The sequence below is a fragment of the Myotis myotis genome, unplaced genomic scaffold (assembly GCF_014108235.1).
Source record: "Myotis myotis isolate mMyoMyo1 unplaced genomic scaffold, mMyoMyo1.p scaffold_m19_p_9, whole genome shotgun sequence".
NCBI classification, from domain to species: Eukaryota; Metazoa; Chordata; class Mammalia; order Chiroptera; family Vespertilionidae; genus Myotis; species Myotis myotis.
This window is the reverse complement of record NW_023416401.1, coordinates 19,223,969-19,245,204: the sequence shown is the minus strand read 5'-3', so window position 1 is coordinate 19,245,204 and position 21,236 is coordinate 19,223,969. Positions and strand designations below refer to the sequence as shown.

The window sequence follows — 21,236 nt, the reverse complement described above, 5'->3', positions numbered from 1 at the left end:
TTTGCAGACCTTTATTTGAGAAATGTCTATTCAAACCCTGTGTCAGTCTTTGTTTGCCTGTTTTTTAGTGTTGAGTTGTAACATTTCTTTATATGTTCTGGGTACACACTCCCTATCAGGCATATAATTTGCAAATGTTTTTTTCCATTTTGTGGATTGTCTTCTCACTCTTGACAGAGTCCTTTGAAGCACAAAAGCTCTTTAATGTTGATGAAGTTGAATGTATCTATATTTCCTTTGGGTGCTTATGCTTTTGGTATCATAGCTAAGAAATAATTTCCTAATCCGAAGTCATAACATTTTATGTTTTCTTCTAAGAGTTTCATACTTTTACTAGCATTTTTTTTGTTTTAAACAGCATTTTTCAGCCCTTTACCTTAAATTCCTGTTGTATGCTTTACTTTGTTGTTTTTCACAAAAAGAATAAGTCAGTGTCACTCATTTGAACAATAAACCAAACCTTTCTCTAAGTGTAAAAATTAGAATGATCAACCCCAAAAGTTTTTGTCTATAAATAGTGGTATCATTTATATAATACTGTTTGCTTACATAAAAATTTCACTCTGTCTCCTATTATCTTCTTCCTCGTACCCTGAAAACCAAAAATTGGGCACACGTCTGCTCATTTAACTTCTTTTACAAAAATTTTAAGTAAATAACATTCAACAATTTCTTATTGATAAATTAAATAGCTGAGATAATTTTGTGTGTCTCATTCGATGTGTTCCAATTAAATTCAGATTGTAAGTAAAATTGCAAAAAACAGATATCAAAATATTTACTCAGAGAAAACTTTACAAACATCTTTTTATAAACCGTCAATTGACATATTGTTCATGATATGTTCATGTCTTTTGCAAGATTCACTGGAGCAGGTTCCCAAGGAATTGCTAAGCAACGTTTCTTTATTTCTTATTTAATTTTTATGTAATCTAGAAACTGCAATACTCGTTTTTGTTACAAAACTTGCACAAATCCATTTTAGGAAGCATTAAAACACAGGTAAGCAAAAAGAAAAAGATACTTAATCTCCTGCAATCCTGCCATCTCACCCTCACCATCCCCAATGAGAAAGTGAGTTGAACTTGACCTCCTTGTCACTTGAAAGGACTCTTCAACCTCAAGGCCCCAGGAAAGAAGAACATTGTCTCCCGCTGATTTTTTTTTTTTTTTTTACTGAAAGTTTTTAGATAATCAATTTTTGTTCCTTAAAACTGAAGTCATTGGCCCTATTGTTTTTCCTTGCAGGTTCCATTCCTTTTTGCTCTTTATGGGGCATCCGCCTTATGCAATCCGGGAAGTGAACATAAACAAGTTCTGCAGGATCATTAGTGAATTTGCCCTGGAGTATCGCACCACCAGGGAAAGGGTTTTGCAGCAGAAACAGAAGCGGGCCAACCACAGAGAGAGAAATAAGACCAGAGGGAAGATGATCACCGATGTAAGTTTCAGGAAGTCAGCTTATTTATTTTGAGAGTGTAATCAACCATAAAATGTCCCCCAGTTTGGGGACTGTGCTTCTTTTCCTTTCTCTTCTTTTCTTTCCTATAAAATCTGCTATAAACAAATGAGGAACTAGGACATGTAAGTTAAGAATGTGTGGCTGGAGAAGGAGTTTGTAACACATGTGGGTGTATTGTATGGTGCTGATGACATTAAATGCTTGTTTCCATTTCCACCCTCTGTGATGGAAGATAATGCCACTTATAGGAGGACAGATGTACCGATTTGGGAATTGATTCAAGATTTTAATCATCATAATTATGCTTTATAACCTCAGTTGACACATGGACCACCATTCAAGGCATCTTAATAGAGAAATAATTGATGTGGTTGCTCAAAGCTGCAATCAGATGGGCTCTTGGTAGACCCTTCAGTCAGAGACTATCAGGGTGGGAAGGGATCCCCTTCGGGGGTCCCTGCACACTCACATGTCTCTCCCATTCCTGGGCTCTTCCCCCATCTCTCCCACCTCATCCCTGAGCCCCCTGGGCCATGGGCGCAGTGGGTATTCAGAAGAGGAAGGACGCATGAGGATTCCAGGATCAGACAGTACCTCTTTCTGATGTGCCTTTGCAAAACTTATTCCATCTGCATCTATAGGTGAGAAGCACCTTGGCTCTCAGTGATCAGGGAATGGAATGGGTAGCGACTAAGCCATTGTCCTTTGCATGCCTCAGCTGAACTCAAATCAGGTGGATTTCTTTGGGGAGGAATAAAATCAATTAAGAAGACCTTATGGGGGCTACCTTCTGTGCCCAGAAAATGTGGTAGGAGAGACAGGGAGCACACGGTTACTGCCCACAATCTTGAGGGGGCCTGACCTTTCCGCGGAGACCTGGACACATTATCTTAGTAATTTTAAAAGAAGGCAGGGGAGAACCAGGGACTAATCCCCTCACCACCTCCTCCCACCCAGACCCCTGTTTCCTTGGAATTTTCTGGGCCCTTAGAGCTCAGATCCCGTTTCTGCATCAGGTGCCCTTCCCGCAGTCCCCCGGACGCCAGTGCCACCAGCCACGTCTCCGCGTCCTCTCCTGAAGTCTGGGTTCAACCGAATCTTTCACCTCCTGGAGGACAGCAGCTCGGGAGGCAAACAGAATCCACTTGGGCAAACTATGTCCCATATTTCATCCCAAAGTATTATTTTTAAAAGTTGTAAAAGGGGAGTGCTTATTTTTGTGGAAATGAGACACATTGGAGGGTGAAAAATACAAGTCCAATATGCTCATAGTTATGAAAACACGTCAAAATTTCTTGCTAAATTCTTGAGATTTATTTTTTACAGATCCCACTAATTTTTAAATTCTGTCCTTCTCTGGAAACACTCAGCTTTCCTATTTATAAGTAGGGATAAAATTTTCTAGGGTTTGATTCAAAAATATTTAAATTCCCATTAACATCTGGATAGTACCAGCTTCTTCAGGGTTTACCCTGGACATAGTCCCTATTTTCAGTGGACAAAGTGGCATCATTTGTGTAGAAAGGTTGCCATCTGCTGGTAAATCAGAATATTGTCAGTATGGCAATGTATACAGCTTCCCGTTTTCCCAACATCTCAAGCAAGCAAGCGCCTGCTGCGTGCCCAGCACAGCATGGGGCAACGAGGAAGATGTGGGTGCTGTAAAAGATAAACTTATGCCTTCAGGATGTCATGATCTGGTTAAGAAAAACATCTCCACCATTTAAATCTCTCAAAACAAACCCAAGTAATAGATGGAGAAGCAGAGCCCGAGCATTAGAGCTGGAAGTGATTTTTTGAGAAAGCTGTGCAGTCCCTTTTAATGTAGATGCTGAGCAATGAGGATGGAAGTGACAGCCATTAAAGAAGGACAGTTTTAGAAGAACCATTATTTTCTAAGGCACAGAGCTGTCTGGGTTAAATCTAAAGACCCCACGGTGGTGGAGTCAGCCCCGTATCTGCTGTATGTGCCGGTCTCTCCTCTTCTTCCTCTGTTTCTGAACATGCAGAAGGCTTCCTTTCTTAAAGTCCAGGAGTCGTCCAGGGAGGATCAGGGAGACACTAAGTAATTTCTCACCCTTGTGTCGCCACCTGGTTCTAGGCAAAATGGTGACATAGACGAGGCGGTGCAAGGCCACTGCGGCCCTGTCTGCTGTCATCCCACTCCAGCTGGGCTGTGAGAACTCAGGCTGCCCAGCCCAGGACCCCCACACTGAGGCAGGGGTAACCCTGGCGAGGCCCTTGCCTTCTCTCCAGCTTCCTCTCTGTGAAAAGGGAATGCTAGTTACTTTGGGGATATTGAGAGGGCTAGAGATTTTGTATATTGGCATCGCACACGTGTACTCATTGCTGAAAGAAAACCCAAATCCTGGTTAAATAAGCATGTTGTAAGATTTTTTAAAAGATGGCACAGCAGAACTGTCACCTGTTGTCACGATGCACTTGGCTGGGAAGGTGATGTACTGGGAGCATTATGTCATTTCAGCTTCCAGCAGTGTAGTCAGTTCTCAGCACCCTTGTGTCCGACTGGCTGGCCTAGCCTTCCAACCTCACTAGAAACAAGCACACGTTCAATTGAGGGCATGTTGATTTAAAATTAAGAGATTGCTATGACTTTCACCTTCAATTTATTTTTAGAAAAGGGATATTTTACTAGTATTTGAAGTGACTTCAGGGAGCTTATCTGGTGAGAGTTGGAGAGAATTGAAAGTATGGCCAGTCATACTTCCAGCCTCCAGGAGGCACAGGGAAGTACGATTTTGAAGAGAAGCTAATCTCATGTTTCTGAGGGAGCAGTGATATGACCCATTCTGCATGGGCAGCCATTCCTCTGGTCCTGCGTTGTTTGTCCTGCGTGTGGAAGGTTCTTGGAGGTGCAGACCGGCAGCCTGGGCAGGGAGGCCCAGCACTGGGGATGAGAGGGGAGCGGCCACTGATAGGTGGAGCCGGGCAGAGGGAGGCCAGTCCCCTTACTGAGGCCCTGATGGGGGCAGTGGAGGTGGGTTCCACAGAATGTGGCTGGGTGAGGGCAGGACACAGAGCTGGGAGTGAGGTATGGAGTGGCCAGAAACCAGGTAAGCTGGCTGTCAACCTCATGGGCAGCCTCAGGAGATTGGCCCGAACCCCCAAATCCTTTCTGACTGTGGTCAGGATAGAGCTTGGGGAATTTCCAGAGGAGGGCAGGAGGGCTATGGAGGCAGGGCCCGGCCGCTCCCAAATCAAGAGGGTGTGCCCTGGTCATGGGGCCAATTTCTTCATTTGGAATTTGACGTGACATGGAGATGATCTCATCTTTGCTGACTTCCGTGCCTTCTAAGAATCCCTTCTGTCTTTTCCATCCTGTCCTGTCCTCTTGGGTAGACTGATGAAGAGGATGACATGGAGGTAGGACTCTGTCTAAACGTGTAGAATGCCACGTGTGACCTCCAGGGGCGCTGGAGTGCCTAACCTAAGCAGCCTGCAGTGTCAGCACGGTTCTGTGCTTTAAACCATGCATGCACGTTTTCGGGTTGGTTTCTGTGTGATCACTAACCTCCTAACATGGGTCCTTGTCCTGCCGTGTGTGCCAGGGGCTGATGGATTGACTGCTTCTCCGAGCTGTCCCTGAGCCCCAGACCCTGTCCCGAGTGGCAGTGCCAGCTCACCTCTCTCTACTGCGAGGAGAGTGGTCGGGGAACTTTCCCTCCAGCCCTGTCTGAGCCTTTTGGCAATACAAGTATGAGAACTGGGTTCTAGAAAAGCCACATGAAGAGCCCTAAAATCAGAGAGGAAGTGGGGCAGTGGCTAAGAGCCAGGCTAGACCAGCGGTTTAGCAGCTTTGGGTAGCTCTGACTTGTGCCCATTTCCTCCATGGGCATCCACTGGGTCAGGCGGGATCAGTGTGTGAGGGGTGGGAGGGCAGGGGCTCCTCATCTAGGTCCAGATGTCAGAACCAGAGTCCAAGTCAGAGCTGGCTGGCCTGGAAGGTGGGGAAGGAGCCGTACACAGATGTGCCAGCCACAGATGTGTCCTGGGCTCTCTGCTGCCGTGGCTGAGAAGCTGGATGAAAAGAGGGAGCCCAGATCCACAGAGCTCCTCTCTGCAAATGGGAATCTAACAGACTGCTTATGTCTCATCCAGATGTTGGGCACTGTGCGCCGTGGCGCGATGGGCTAGCATACCTCTTGTAAAACATCTGTGTCCTCGCTGTTCAGCTGGAATTAGAGAATATTGTGTGCACATAATGCTTGTTTAAACAACTATATTTTTGACGCCACCAGAAGTAGTAAGTGTTACCAAACTCAGTTTCAGCATGAATTTCTGAGTTGTGTTCTGATCTGGTGCCTGAACCAAACCCCCTTGGGTTCACTTAATCTTGGAGCGCCTCAGTTCCCTTCTCGGTAAAGTGAGGTGGGACTAGATCTGGAAAATTTCTTCCCAACTCTTAATCTTGCCTCATTCTGTGGCTGAATCCCACTTTTAAAATTTGACTATCATAAGTGATATGTAAGAAATTTTTAACTGCTTCCTGACACTAAATTTTAAAAAACTTAAAGCTCAATATATTTAATTAACACATTAAATATATTGATCCTCGTATCAGGGCTTTGGCATTGGAAACGGATTTGGTTTCTGAGCTCTTCCCAGAGCTGATTTCGGTCTCCCCTGGTAGGCACTCACCGAAGGAACTTGCAGAGAGCCGAGATGCCTGCGACAGGGGAGGGATGGGCGTGGTCCTTCTGGCCCAGGGCTTTCTTAATGATAAAAGCACTTCTGTATTCACAGATGTTTTGTCATTATTCATCCACAACCTCGGTGACTGTGTCTGCAGGATACATACAAACCAAAGGACAGGGAGGGACAGAAGAGAAGGTTCCTCAATGAAGCATTTTATAGACTTGAGTTGGCTTTGGGGACAGTAGCTCACACCATCATCCCCTTTGGTCTTGCAGTCCGGCAAATTCTCCAGCAGTTCGCCAGCACCTGCGAGCCAACCACAGGGTCTGAGCTATGCCGAGGACGCCGCTGAGCATGAGAACATGAAGGCTGTGCTGAACACCTCGTCCCCGGCCATGGATGATGCCACCCCGGTGCTGGGCGTCCGCACACGCAGCCGGATGAGCCGAGGTGACTCCGGGCTGGGCCAGGCACATCTTCCCAGGAAACCACCTCTTGGGGGTCTGGTCCCCATCACCGGGTACAGGTTCCTGTGCCTGGGTTGTGGCTGCAAAGGGCAGTCAACTCCCCAGTGCTGATGTAGCCACACATTTCTTTACTCACACCTTTGTCACCCACCTTCATTAGTTTCGTTTCAGAAAAAAATAGTCCCAAAAATATAAATTAATTTGCACAAGAGGAATTATTACTGTGAATGAATCCTCATAGGTTAAAACAGGGATCAGTAAATACAGCCCCAGGCCAATTTCAGCTGGCCACCTGCTTTGTAAATAAGGTCTTACTGAACACAGCCACACTTGCTCAGTTGTGTATTGTTGATGGTGCTTTTCCACGTAATGGCAGAGCTGTGTAGATGTGATGGAGACCACAGGCTTTTGAAGTTGTGTTTGTTACAAAAAGAAGTGTAGGAAGAGGAAATTCACAATTTTGAGAACATTTACATATATATATGTCTTCTTAGAGAAGCATATTTCCCATTTTATAGAAGAGATTTCACAGGAAGTTCATCCTGGTATATTTAAATAGCATCCTATATAATAAAAGGCTAATATGCAAATTGTTCCTCAACTGTGAGTTCCACTGGGACTTCAACCAGGAGTTTGACCAGGGGGCGGGGCCAGCTGGCTGGCCAACTGCCCATGGCCCCTCCCCCCAGCTGGGCCAGCCCGATTGGCCCTGATCAGGGCGGGCTGGCCCAACCCCACCCGTACATGAATTCGTGCACCAAGCCTCTAGTTGATTTATAACTCTTTAACATGACTTGGGAACTATGTTTTTATGGGGCTTTCTTCTTGCTTGTCTATAGGCAGATGTTTCCATGCCAGACCTGGAGTAATTAATAAATGTATTTTTTTGGTCAGCAAGCAGAGCAGTGTACCAAAGAGAATTTATGTCAATTCCCCCTTTGCTGGTTGTAGAGGACAATCTTGCTATGAAATTTCAAAGATAAGCTATGTTTCAAAATCCATTGGTTTCTATTCCACTGAATGAGAAGTTGGGGTTGGTTAACATTCACTAGGCACATACAGCCACGGATAGAGAGCTGACATCACTGGACATACATCACTGGATACCTGTGATATGCACGTCACCGAGTGGCATGGGGTCTGGGGTGGGGAGGGGTCTGCCCTCCTGTGACCTGGCAGGTGGAGGGACGCATCCAGGCATAGAAAGTCAAAGGGCACAAGAGCACAGCTGTGGTACAAGGTATTATGACATAAGTGCCCCAAGTATGGGTTTTAGAGAGTACAGGGCTGGAGAGTGGTGGCTGGAGTGGTGCCCTGTGCCCCACAGTGGGGACCTGCGAGCACGTGGATCTGCTGAGCTCAGGCTTCCCGCTCTGCTCCGCTGCTGGCAGCTCAGCTGCCAGGGGCAGCGCTGTGCATTTTCTTTGGGTTCATCCTATTCCCTGTTTAATCCTTCAGGCTCCGCTAGTTCATGGACCATGGGAACCGATGACTCACCGAATGTCACGGATGACGCCGCTGATGAGATCATGGACCGCATCGTCAAGTCAGCCACCCAGGTGCCCAGTCAGCGAGTGGTGCCCCGGGAGAGGAAGCGCTCCCGGGCCAACCGGAAATCTCGTAAGTGCCTTTGAGTTGGGGTGAGGGACTCGCCCACAGGTACCTGCCCTCTAGTCCTGTATGACCGGGAAGGGCACACTCAGGTGGGCTCCAGGGAATTGTCACTGGTGCCAGGAGGCCCACTTGTGCTCGTCAGCAAAAGGTTTCCTACGTGGCAGTCAGCGTTGGCCTGTGGAGGGTGCTGCAGTCACCCCTGCCCAGGGTAGTTGTCATTTCTGGCCAGGCCTCCCTCAATTCATACTTTGTCCCTAGGAAGGTTAAAAGGCCCTGACGTGACTCTGGCAGGCGCTGATGGGCTCAGAGCGACCCATTGCCAAGCCCTGCCTGGGATGCTTTGCCAGAGGCTACGAGTATATTTCTGCCTCTCTCCCCACATCAGGGGCCACTTTCTGGGCTGGAGGTGGTTCCCCTAGGGGTTCACTGCTGCCGGTGAACATGACCAAGGTAAAAACCAGTGATTTTATGGTCAGTAGGATGGTTAAAATATTTAATGTTGACCAGTTATTTTTTCTTTTCCTACCAAATAGAGGATTCAACTAAATCAAAGCAACTGACTGTCTTTTTAGTTGGAGCCCAATTCCTGCTCCTGCCCAAGTGGTGGGTGTGGAGTTGCCTGTGTAGGCACCATGCCAACTCTCATAGGGATCGCACTGAGTCGGGAAGCAGGGTTCCTCTCAGTTCTTTGATGTTACTTGTGTTGGCTGTGGCGCTTGTGTGTGTATCGAGAGTTCAGCCCCCAAGCTTTGGCCTCTGCTGGTCACACCAGTGGCAGCTTGAGTCTTAACCGGCTCTGCTTCCTGGAGTAAGGGGTGGTGACTAGGAAAGGGATTTATGACTTGTCACCAGAAGGAAGGCTGGTTCCCTCCCCACGTCTAGACTCCCAAAAGTGACAAGAGAGTGAATCCAAGTAGGCAAGGAGTTTAGTTAGAACTAGAACTCAGGGAGCCCCCAGTGGTGCCACCCTTGAAGTTCAGGAGGTGGTGGGGCATATGTTGGACCCTGCGATTCTGTGCGACCCATTGGCACGCTTGTTTCCGGGATAAAGAACACTAAACCAAACGACTGATTCAGAATCTGTGTTAATAAAGTCTCCACGGGACTCCGGCACAGTGAGCTAGAGCGCTCAGGTCTGAGGCCTGGAGTGGAATTACAGGGGCCTCAGTTGCGCATCTTCCCTGACAAACTCTCCTCCAAAGACTTGGGCTTGTCCACCTCCCCCCACCCGCCTGTGTGATTCCAGCTGCTCCAGGCCAAGGCAGCACCTCCCTTTCTCTCTGCCTGAAGGGGATGAAATAGTATTCCCGTGTGGTTTTAACTGACTTTTCCCTGCATACTAGGAAGTTGAGTTGACTCTTTTGCCATTTGCATCTCTTCTTTTGTGGATGGCTTGTCCATATTGTTTGCCTATTTTTCTCTTGCTCTTTTTCATAAGAAATCTATTTGTTAAATTGCTTTTTAAAATGAAACGTATAAAAGGCTTTTGGAGGTCTTCCGTAGATTATATCTTCGTATTTGCCTTTATTGCTCCCCTATTACTTACTTCAGTAAACTGGTAACCAAATGGCAGAAACTTGGTACTGTGTCTCTCCTGGTCTGGCTACAGTGGGGAACCTCAGTGCAAGAATCACCCAGGAGGATCTGGGAAAAGCAAGTGTGTGTGTTGAGGGTGGCAGGGACCATGGGTGGGGAGTAGAGAAGACCAGGGTGTGCCCTCACAGAGGGGCAGGGGTGAGCCAAGAACCTCAGAGACAGAGACTACATGACACAGTGGCCTTGCCAGTCCCCAGAGCCCCAGGCCATCCACGTCTGTGTGGGCAGCGCATTGGCCCTGCCCTCTGGTCTAGAGAGAACCAGCTTCTCACAGAGACACTTGATGTCACTGGGAACAATCACACACCCATAATTAATTTCCCACTTCAATCTGGCCAGAGAGATATTTTGCCTGTTTTTGTTGTTGACATAACATACTATCCTTTGATATCGTTTCCATTCCAATCTTATGCAAAACAGCCGTATATTCTTTTTATTTAGCCAAGCACATTTCATCCTGTGATGCAGTGACTTCAACGACTACAGTTCGGCATGTATGTAAATGTTTACCTGCAACAGGTTTAACTTATTGGTAATGGCACAGTCCACAGACATTTAAGACAGGGGGAGTTACTTTGATTTCCATTTAAAAGGGTGATAAACTCCAGCTTTTCACAAGAGGTTAAAGGAATAAGAAGACAATAATTTGCAAAAGCAACATGAAGTTTCGCCTTTTGGGCGCCACCCTTTTATTTTATTGTTTAATGGTGGCAATGAGGCAAGTGGATAATGAATACCCAACATATTTGGTTCGTAGCTCATTTGGCCAAAGACAGTAATAGTCCAGCTATAGCAGGAAACTAAACAGGATCCATCCCATAACCTAAAAATTTATGACCTGCGAGCTTTTGAGAATCCTCTGAGAAAATTCAATGTTCACTTTCCTGTTGGCACTAGTGGCTGGGCCTACACACACCCAATGCCCTGCGAATGCCTGGAACATGCAGCCAGTAGGGACACATCAAAGGCACCTTCATTGCTTTGCAGGCTCCCACGGCTCGGTGCTGTTGCTTTCCCAACTGGTGCCTTCAGGGTCTCATGAAGCAAAATGTTTCTAATTATGTGGTTGGGTTCTAGCCTGTGGAATGAATGGTCCAGCACACGTTGGCCAAGGCCCTCCAATCGGTCGGTGCATCGGACAGAGGGAGAATGTTATCTGAGCTTTATGGTTGTCTTGTTTGTTTCTTTGTTTTTTTCTACTTTGGTTTTTCTTTTCATAATATTGAGGCAGGTGTTTTGTCCCAGAGCTACTTGTCCTCTTAGGCCTCCTGAATGTTGACCTGCCCTAGAAATCCCTGAAGCTGACCAGCACTTGAGGTATCCTTACAGGTATGATTCTGCAGGATGGACCCCAGTGACTGGGGTGGGGAGGGGGCTCCTCTCCAGCATGCTTTTCTCTTGGACCCGCCTTGAGAAGAGCGTCTCCACCCTGCTGGCTGCCTGCATGGTGCCACTAGCCCAGATGATCACAGAACAGGTCGGGGATTAGGGACTCATAGTCTGCTTTAGCTCTTGTCCCCAGGGTCATGTCATGGTTGAGAGAGGCAGGTGCCCCTTCTCTGCTGAGTTTTCCTCCAAGGGAGAGTCTGGGCCCTGTTGCGACATGACCATGGAGTTTGGGGCTCAGAGCTATGTTTCTCTAAAGATGTGATCACTCTGATGTGACCTACACGTAATCAACCAGTTTCTTAGTTTGTTAGGATCATAATGGTGGACACCTTTACGAAAAAACAGTTTCCCGTGGGCAGAGCCAGAAGTTTGATTCCAGGGCCCTTTGGGAAAGGAACGCAGAACTCAGATTCTCTCTCTCGCCCTGACTCATCCCTCACACCACCATTCCCCCACTGTGTCTCTCGTGACGCTGTGGCATTCCTCTCCAAGGGGAGAGGAATGCACATTTGACATAACTAAAATCTTATTTTATTTCTCTTACAGAATATTGAGGGGTGTAGCCAGGCTATCTATTAAGTAGCCGTTTATGGAGAAAGAGAATGATCGAATCTGAAAAATTATTGTATCTGTTTTGGGGAAAATATGATTTATGTCTCACAAGATTAGATTCTGTGCACAACTTAGTTCAGTTTTCTCTACTTTTCCAAAGTGGTGTTTGAAAATACCCAGGAATTTCCCCCACTAATCCCATTTTTAAAATTTTCTCTGCATTTAATTTAAATAGTTCTTCCTTACTTACCATGAGCCAATTTTATATTTACATAAAATTTATATTTATAGTGCAAGATAACAATGGCCATAAGCCAGAGGCTTTAACACTAATGCTCTTGGGATACAATAAAATAAGATGTTGGAAGGAAATAAAGCTTCCTCAATCCAACTTCTGTCTTCTCAACAACAGCATCATTGCTGTTTAGTGAGCATCTAATTATTCTTCAGACTCATTAAAGCTGGTCTGATCCCTCCACAAAAGGCAGCTGAGGGTGCCAACCCAGGTGGACAGGACACAGGACAGGAAGATAAATAGAACAAGCTCATGAGAAAACTAAGTGTTGGATTGAGAGTTGTTATGTTTTATTTTATTGATTGATTTTTTTAATTTATTGAATTTTCAGAGAGAGAGAGAGAGGGAGAGAGATTTGTTGTTCCACTCTTTATGCATTAAACTTTGGCATATCAGGACGATGCTCTAACCAATTGAGCTACCCGTCTAGGGCCGAGAGCCATTACATTTTAGAGGGTGACTTGAGGACTTGTGCATGTTGGGAGGAGTGCCACCATCAGTGCCCCTTGGGCTGCAGGAGCAGAGGGGCCAGAACAGGATGGAGCCCAGTCAAACGTCCTGGCTCAAATCCTTCTCTCCCGCTTACTGTGTGCACTTGGGCCAGGGCCTCGATCTCTGCCATTTGTTCACTTACCGGGGAAATGACACTACTCATCTCATAGGCTTTCCACAAAGATCAAAAGGAACTCCATGTTCTGGCTCATGGAGTAGATTGTGGCCACCATTGCCATTATTCTCAGATTCAACTCATCTCAGCAGTCGCCTGAGAGCACTTTGCAGGATTGAAATTTGTTTTCATTTCTAGGAGGGTGGGAGATGAGAATAGGAACGTGGGTTTTGTGAGTCCCAGACACCCCTGTGCTGCCTGTGGAGGCAGAGGTGCCCTGTGTCTGAGCCCAGGTTCCCACTGCTGTCAGGGCTGCGTGAGAGCTGTCACAGTGCCTGGGGCAGAGCGGCTGCAGGGCCAGCGAAGTGACCCGTGACCCGCGCCGTGTATGGAAAAGCTGCGAGGCAGACAGGGATAAACATTACCGAGGTCTGTTCTCTGTTAAGCAGCTGAGGAAGGGAGGCAGCCGCATGTGACAGGCTGCGCAGCTCCAGCCAGAGCATTCAGAGGGAAGCAGGAACAGGGAGCGGAGGGGGGCCCAGACATTATCTTATCAGACCTAAGCAAGCACTTAAGAAATCCCCTGTGTGATGGGAGACTTGTACAAGTCTCACATCCTGCCAGCCCCATCTGCTGGTCCCCTCATTCTCTCAGCACCCCTTCTACCCACCCTACCCCCGCCCTTCTTTGCTTTCGGAGTGAGAGCCAAGTCCATGTCTGGACAGGTCTGCGGATCCCTCACAGCACATCCCTGTCAGCCCCCTGCCTCCCTGCCAGCAGTACTTGGCTCAGGTCACATTTGCTGAATGAATGAGTGAACTGGTGAGCAGATGGACGGATGAAATGACACCCAAAGAGCCCTTTCTATATGTGATCTGAATTGGGGTACAAACCTGATTTTAATTGATTGCCTTCATTTCACACCTTCCAGCAGTAACATGAATTAACTTTGAGTCTAACAAAGGGAGGATTCAGATTCTTTAAGTCTTTTGGGGGGCTAATATATTCATGTTTATTGGGTTATGTTCAGTATTTATTATATTTATTGTGAGAGAATTTATCTAAATTGTCATGAAGGCCTACAGAAAGTAGGATTCTACAGATGGCACAGATTTTTCTAGGAAGATTCTCTTTTCAGGAACACATCTGGCAAGCAAAGGGACCTTAGCCTACTCTGGCTTTCCCCTGCAGCAGAGAACACACACGCCATGGGGAAGGGGTGTAGGAGGGTCCCAGGGGGCCTTGCACATCAGCCCTTTGAGTAGATGGTGAGGCCAAAGGCACAGCCTCCGGTCAAGCAGGAAGGTCGGCGAAGCACCGGTTAGACTTTGTTCTGTTCTCTGAGCTGCCTCAGCCAAGCTGGCCCATGCCCATCTCTATTACATCAGTGCACATGCTCTAAGGTGCCAGGGTTCTTATTCAAGTATTCCCTTATTCAAGTATTCCCAAACACTACAGTCACAGGACGAAAGCCAGTGTGTGGCCAGGAGTGTGAAGGCAGCATTCTAAATGCCATCGTGGGTGAAATGTCCACCCGTTCACAGAGCCTCTGTCATCATTCGGCCAAGCATGTTTACCCAAAGGCACAGAGAATGTGGTCATAGGCACATGTCCGTGCCGCCTCCGCAGCTAATGAAATGTAAGATGCTGCATGGACTTCTCCATGCAGAATTCCGTATCTTGGATGAGAGGTCCTAGTAGTCCTTGTCAAGAATGAGAAACATTTTATCTTCTTTTCTGCCATTAAAATTATCTTTCTTTAACCAACACTTGAAGGAGTGTTTAAAGGACATAAAAGGTTATTACAAACTAGTATTTTTATGGCTGCCTCATAGAACAAATTCCATTACTCAATTAAATAAATGCAGTCTGCCTCCAGCCAAGGCTCTGGAGCCAAACATTTTGTCTAGATGAGTTAGACACTCAGTCTGGAGCCCCAGGGGCTGCGTTGGGGAGTGGGGGCCGGTGCAGGAGCAGCTGCAGATGGGTAGCTTGGGGCCCAGAGCTGGGCTTGGGAAACAGTAGTGTGCGTTGGTGGCATGGTACAAGTCTTTGAATCTCTATAAAAACCCACACTTGGTGTCTGAGGGCCTTCCAGAAGTGTGCTGATTCTTTGAGTGAAGGGCAAACACATAGTAGGTTCTCCATAAACCATTTGTTGATTGACTAATTGAGGGATTAGATGTTGGTCCCTGTTCAAAGTGCTGATCCCTGGGAGAGAAGACACCATTTATTCATAGATATTACCCCTGTTTGTTCCAATGGGCATGGGTCTTTCAGATCCTTTGTCCACAGGCTACATGGGCTTTTTCCCAGGGGATCATGGGGAGACATGGAATGGGGGCGGGGGGGTATTGCCTGCAGACATAGGAGGTGGGGCCCTGCCTGTGGAGAGGCCTCAGAGGAGGCCTCAGAGGATACAGGCCCATGGTCACGGAGCGGACTCAGGGAACTGGGTCTGGCAAGGGAAGATGGGAAGGAATAAGGGTGAGCTTTACTGATCAAGGGCCTGCCCTGCTCATCTCGGAGACTCTGGTGGATTTAGGATTTAGGATGGAAGGTGGATCTGTAACATGCCTCTTCTGAACATAGACCAAATCCTCTAAACTCTGTATGATCTTACATATAGGATAGACCAAACACAATTTATAAATGAAGAGAAGTGTAATTAGGCAACCTTTCAAAGGAGAGGCCTGGTTTTGAAAGAGGCAGCTGTCTACTCATTCACCCTTATCCAGCCTGTATTTTGATATAAGAACTGATCAACACTGAGCAATGGGACAATCCATGATGCCGGGCTACACAGAGGCCAATTCCAGGTCCGTGAAATGCGAGTGTTCCTCAACGGCCAGGTGTGTACCCAGTGAAGGGGTCATTTGGTCCTTCCTGAGCCTGTGTGTTCACAGAGAACCTCCACCAGAACTACCCAGAAACATTTGGCAATTTGCTTTGTGACAGCCAGCCTGCAGGGGATTCCTGGTTATTCTCTCCAGAGGCGCTTTGATGACTGGAGATACTCACAGAGACTCACCCTGACTGCTGCCCGTTGCCCGGGGTCTGTTGACACCTTGCTGTCCAAGGTCATGGGTTTGTGGGGTGATCTTACCTGATGGACATCATTGGAACTTGCGTTTTCCTTTGCTCCGTGATTACTTTTCCAGCTCTGATCCATTCCTTATGCCGGTCAGAGGCTGAGCTCTCAACATGCCACCTGCCGTTCGCAGTTTGCACCTATTTCTCAGAAACTTTGTAAGGATGAGCCTCTTCTCCCTTCTTTCCTTACAAGGCCCCCCTCCACTGGACCGTGCAGGTCAGATTCTGTGCCATCTTCAGGTCAGCCTCTTGCAGCCCCAGCCAGCCAGCCAGCCAGGGCACTTCAGCAGGAGCCAGATGGGGCCGAGCCTCTGGGAGCCCTGTGACCCCCTGGCCTGGAGTCCTTGGGGAAGAGGGCTGGTGGACCGCATCCCCGTGCCTGGCTGCTAATCCCTCCTTCTCTTCTCACTCCTTTGATCCGCTTATGCACTGCAGTGCGAAGGACCCTGAAGAGCGGCCTGACTCCAGAAGAAGCCCGAGCCCTGGGCCTGGTGGGCACCTCGGAGCTGCAGCTGTGACCCAGGGGGCACCCTAAGAAGTGTGCCTGAGCAGAGTGCATGCTCCTGCTGGATGGAGCCCCTGTCAGCATCAGCATCGAAAGGTCTGAAAGAAAGTGCCCATCTCTCTGTGGCGCCACGGGGCTGTGTTGCGTGCTGCGCACTGACATGGAGTCTCCTTCCTGTACTTTCTCTTGTTTCCGTGACACCTGGTTTAGTAGTTCCAAAGTGAGACACCTTTTCTGTGCAAGGAACGGACCTTTTCCGGAGCAGATCACTTGTCACAGTGACTAAGGGCATATGAGGCAGTTGGATTAGATTCACAGCCTGGGTCTCGCCACACCACCAAAGTATCCAGATGTAAAACCCAAACTGTACACAAAGGAAAGCACAGGCTGTTGACCAGTTGTGGATTTTAGATGTACTAAATGTTTATATGGATTCATAAATGTACACCATGTTTCAGATACTAAATAAATGGAGTTTAATGTCATAATGAGAAACTTTTATTCTCTTGGCTTTAGGACCTTAAAAAGCTCAGTTTTGCCTCTTTCTGAGTCAGCAAAACCTCTCCCCAGGTTCACCAGGACCCTGGCTCAGAACCATCTCAGGCCCCGGGATGGGCGGGGGGGTGGGGGGGTGGGGTGGTGGTTCCAGCTTGGTTAATAGAATGAGGAGCCTGACAATGTGCTCTTTGTAACTCCTCATTGGTTAGGCATCATGCTAGCGATAACCTTACTCATGTGCTTTGCTTTGCTCCATTGCGATGTGGAAGCAAAAATGTAGAGTAGCATTTTAAAAATCTGAACTATTCTGTAACTCACCCATTTGCCCCTTTATATAAAAATTCATTATCTCAAAAAGTTTACTGTCACCAAACGAAAATGAGAATTTTAAGCTTTGAGTGCAGAGAATGACAAATGGAGGCCTGGCACTCAAATACCCGTCATCAGAAGACAAGGTGTCCGGAGTGGGAGGCGCCGTGGGGAGCTCCTGGCAACGGCAGAGCCACGCTGAAGGGGCTGCTGCCCAGGTGGTAGCTGAGCCCTTCCCAGAAGTCCCTCCGTCCAAGGTCGCATGGCTCCCGTGAAGAGCCTCTGCCTCAGAAAGCAGGGAAAGGTAAACCCCCTGCAGCAGGTACTTGGGGGGTTGAAAGGTAGTCAGGTCACTAATGCTACCTTTGCCTTAATTAACACCTCTGTGACTCTATTCCTGAGTCTGGGCAGATGTGATTTATAGACAATCTCAGCTGTGTTGTCTGAAGAGCCAAAGATCATAGATTCACCCCACATGCCTCTATGCCTGTGTTTCCCGTTTCTGCACCCCCACTAACTCAGCCACAGGGGGTCTTTCCAGCAGGTGTCTGTCATACGTGGTGAGTGTGAGCACCCCAGGACAGCCCGGGACCTGCAAGAGTTAGGTCTGCATGTTACAGACAATTGAGTTTACTTAATCACTTCATTACAAGGTATTAGGTGTTAATGTTTGTTTCCTTATGGCTGTAAATAACGTGTTACATTCTGAATATGGTTTAGTGGTTTGTGTTTATTTGCTTTGGAACTGAATGCAGACACAGAATACCTATGTCACTGGGATCATGATGTATGAACAAAAGGAAGCCGCATTTCTCTTGCACTGTTTAATGAACAAGCACTTCGATGCCCTTATAGGGACCCTAGGTATTCTGCTGAATTACTGCTTTAAAACAGGGGTGGGAACCTTTTTTCTGTCAAGGGCCACTTGTATATTTATAACATCATTCGCTTAATATAATTTACTTGATATAAATCTATGTTGCTATGAAAAAAGCTCCTAGATTTATTGAATTTTGAGTCCTGCCTGTGGTTGCCTTGGCAGGGCCAGACCAAATGATTTTAAGGACCAAGGGCCGGATGTTCCCCACCCCTGCTTTAGAATAAAAGTCACATTTGGAAGGAAGTGACTGAAAAAACCTAATGTTAGTTTTATCTTTAAAATTTAAAAATCCTGAGAGGAAGCAAGCAAGCTAAAAACTAAGTTCTTGGTTACACCAAACGTAAAGAGGATCTCTTCATTGGGAACTTGGTTTAGTACTTTTTAGTGAAACTGAAGGATTTTTCCTGTTGCTCATTGCCTCTCTCTTGCTGCCACTCACTCAGGCTTCCTCTATTAGTGTTGTTTGACTCAGGAAGTTAAATTTCTTTAAAAGAAGCATTGAAGTGAATGGTACCTTATACTTGTGAGATGCCATTGCTAATCTTGCTGGTTATCCCCACAAATATCTTTGTGCCTAATTCTTAATTTGGTTTGAAATTACTGCTGGTAAAGAAAGACAAATACTTTTCTTTTAAAGATGCCTGCGTTTGGGTTTCTTTGGGAATTGACATAATAATATTGACGGTGAGTTCCCGGTTTTATTTTTTTTTTATTTTTAAAATATATTTTATTGATTTTTTTTTTTTACAGAGAGGAAGGGAGAGAGAGAGAGTTAGAAACATCAACGAGAAACATCAATCAGCTGCTGCCTCCTGCACACCCCCTATTGGGGTTGTGCCCACAACCAAGGTACATGCCCTTGACTGGAATCGAACCCAGGACCCTTGAGTCCGCAGGCTGAAGCTCTATCCACTGAGCCAAACCGGTTAGGGCAGAGTTCTTGTTTTTAAATGGCCTGAAACACGAGTTGTGAAGACAGTAATTAAGTTGCTCAATAAGCCTACATTCTAGAATCCCAGCTCTGTTCCAGGGGTCGTGGGCCAGAGCCACCTGAGGGAGATGTGCCTCAGGAACCAGGCACTTAAATGCACCCCAAGAGCAATCTGTACCTCCACCTGTATCCCGAGGGATGGCCTCATTTACAAGGCGACTTGGTAAAGGTGAGCTGCTTTTCCTTCTTAATTTTGTCAATAGTCTGTCCCTTGCAGCTTTTGCTTGAGGGATGAGGCCTCTCTTTTGTTGGATTTGAACTTTCTGAGGGCTGTTTGTGTTCCCGTCTTGGTTAGTCTACAAGGTATTCTTTGCCAGTCTTTATGCCGTGAAAAAAGAAAAAGGTAACTTAACAACAGGCGTGGAGAAATGTCCTTTCTAGAGTGATTATTCCTGAGCTCTGGAGGGTGTTCTCCGCCAGCCCCACACGGTCCCTGGGAGGGCAGAGATGAGCTGCTTGAAGATGCAGAAAACCTGCTCCTTCACTTCTCTCAGCTTCCCACGCTGGAGACTGTGGAGCGGCCTAGAGGCTGAGCTGCTTTGTTGCCGATGACTAACGTGGGGCAGAGCCCAGGCCCTGGTGCAGCCCACCCTGCAGCCAGGACGAAGGCCCCTTTCCAAGGTGAGCAGAGGCGTGCTGACTCACCCCTGGGTTTCCCTATATATTGTAAACATATATAAAGTAGGAAAGGATGCTGTGTCCTAGAAAAGGGGTGTCTTAAATTAAGTAAATGTCTCTGTTCTTTGTTGAGTATAGTATCCTATAAAAAGGCGTTGCAGAACTGAGAACTGTAATGTGAAAAAAAGCCACATGGGGTCTGAGAGGGCTGCCCACATAGAGCTTTCTGCATTGCTGGGTGTTCTGTGCACGCGCTGTTCAGTATGGCAGTCACTATATGTGACTGCTGAACACTATGGTGACTAGAGACAAGGAAAAAATTTTAAATTTTAAGTTTCAATGTCTACCTGTGCTTAGTCGCCCAGGTTTGAGAGAACACACCTTTGTCCGTGCTTTGTTGCTGTTTATTCATTTTAAATGTAGGAGGTTTGTGTGAAATGTGTGTATAAAATTGCTTTAGACTGCCATTTGCTCCACCAGGAACTTCAGTGTCTGAGCAAGGACGTCCACTCCCTGCCTACACCGAGTTCTGAGCTTGGAAATTCTTGTCCTCAAAGGAGAATTCTGTGATGTTTGGTGCTGGCAAATCTGCACTCTTCTCTCCGGAGGCATTTTGCCATTCGGTCTCGTTTTGTGATTCCAGGATGATGTACTTTGAGGTACAGTTGCTTTATAGTAGAGCCTATTGCCATTTTAATCACTCTACTTTCAAAACATCAACCTCACATTTCAGTGTGACCCACTCAACATACACTCGGTCTGAACCTTTCTCTGGGATGCTCCCCTCCTCCTCCAGGGCCAGCTTCCTGGGTGGGCATCACACTCAGAAGGGCCTCAGTACCTGGTTTAATGGTCTCCTGTCACTGTTTTGTAGTATTTAGTTTTATCTTTGAATCTGTGTGTTTTAAGTGAAGTCTGATGAAGCAGAGGAGCACACACCTGAGCAGAGGAGATGCGTGCAATACATGTGTCCACCATTCTTACTGTCGTTCACTTACAGCTCTGAGATGCCTGTGAGCAGAGAATTCCTGTGGGCGCACCGGATGGGAGCGTTCAGAGATTCAGAGTACAAGGTAAGCCTGTTATGAATACAAGCCTATTGTGTGGGGGCACTGAGCCCCAAAAGACCTTACTTTCCATTTGAGCAGAATTGGTTCAATTGCAAAAAAAAAGGTAATGGTATTCTAAGCAGCATGAATGACCACGGAACCCTAACATATTCTTTCTTACTCATGGTAGTATCAGCCAACCACTTATGCTGAAAAATGATGACACAGAAGAAAAGGAAAACATATGGGAAAACATAGTTTCTTTTTCTTTCAGAACTTCCTTATTCATCAGTAAGTTGAAAGTGTTGATAGAATGTGTACATATCAAGAAGTGAAATGATAACATTTGAGCTAGTTTTATGCAGTGTTTCCACAGTTCTGGTAAGAATACATATGCACACAGTATGTATACATAAGTATGAAATACAAATTATGTAATTTCGGTTGTTCTGCATGAGTTAAATGTTTTATATTTGCAGCTAAAACTGGAGTTAGATAAAATAAAGATGAATGATAAAATTAATGCTAATAATTTAAAATTTTAATTTTACTTAGAATAGCATTAACTAGCAAAAACCACCATAACAAGCTGCTAGAGGCCAGGGAAGAAAGGAAAAACATTTTAGTACCTTTAATGGGACTGTTTCCTGATTGT

The 21,236-nt window shown here is 46.6% G+C and overlaps 1 protein-coding gene across 17 annotated transcripts in view; it reads left to right on the top strand.

Moving 5' to 3' along the window:
• FHOD3 (formin homology 2 domain containing 3) overlaps window positions 1-16,721 on the top strand; it is a 415,178-nt gene extending 398,457 nt beyond the window's left edge. For 12 of the 17 annotated variants that reach the window (XM_036321008.1, XM_036321021.1, XM_036321018.1 and 9 more), the window contains 5 exons: window positions 1,249-1,441; window positions 4,823-4,846; window positions 6,394-6,568; window positions 8,044-8,205; window positions 16,167-16,721. In XM_036321008.1, the coding sequence (XP_036176901.1) occupies window positions 1,249-1,441; window positions 4,823-4,846; window positions 6,394-6,568; window positions 8,044-8,205; window positions 16,167-16,249 (637 nt within the window). In that variant the 3' untranslated portion in view covers window positions 16,250-16,721. The remainder of the gene's footprint in view (window positions 1-1,248; window positions 1,442-4,822; window positions 4,847-6,393; window positions 6,569-8,043; window positions 8,206-16,166) is intronic. The other 5 variants (XM_036321024.1, XM_036321023.1, XM_036321022.1 and 2 more) reach the window with 1 other exon arrangement.
• Window positions 16,722-21,236: the final 4,515 nt, after the last annotated feature.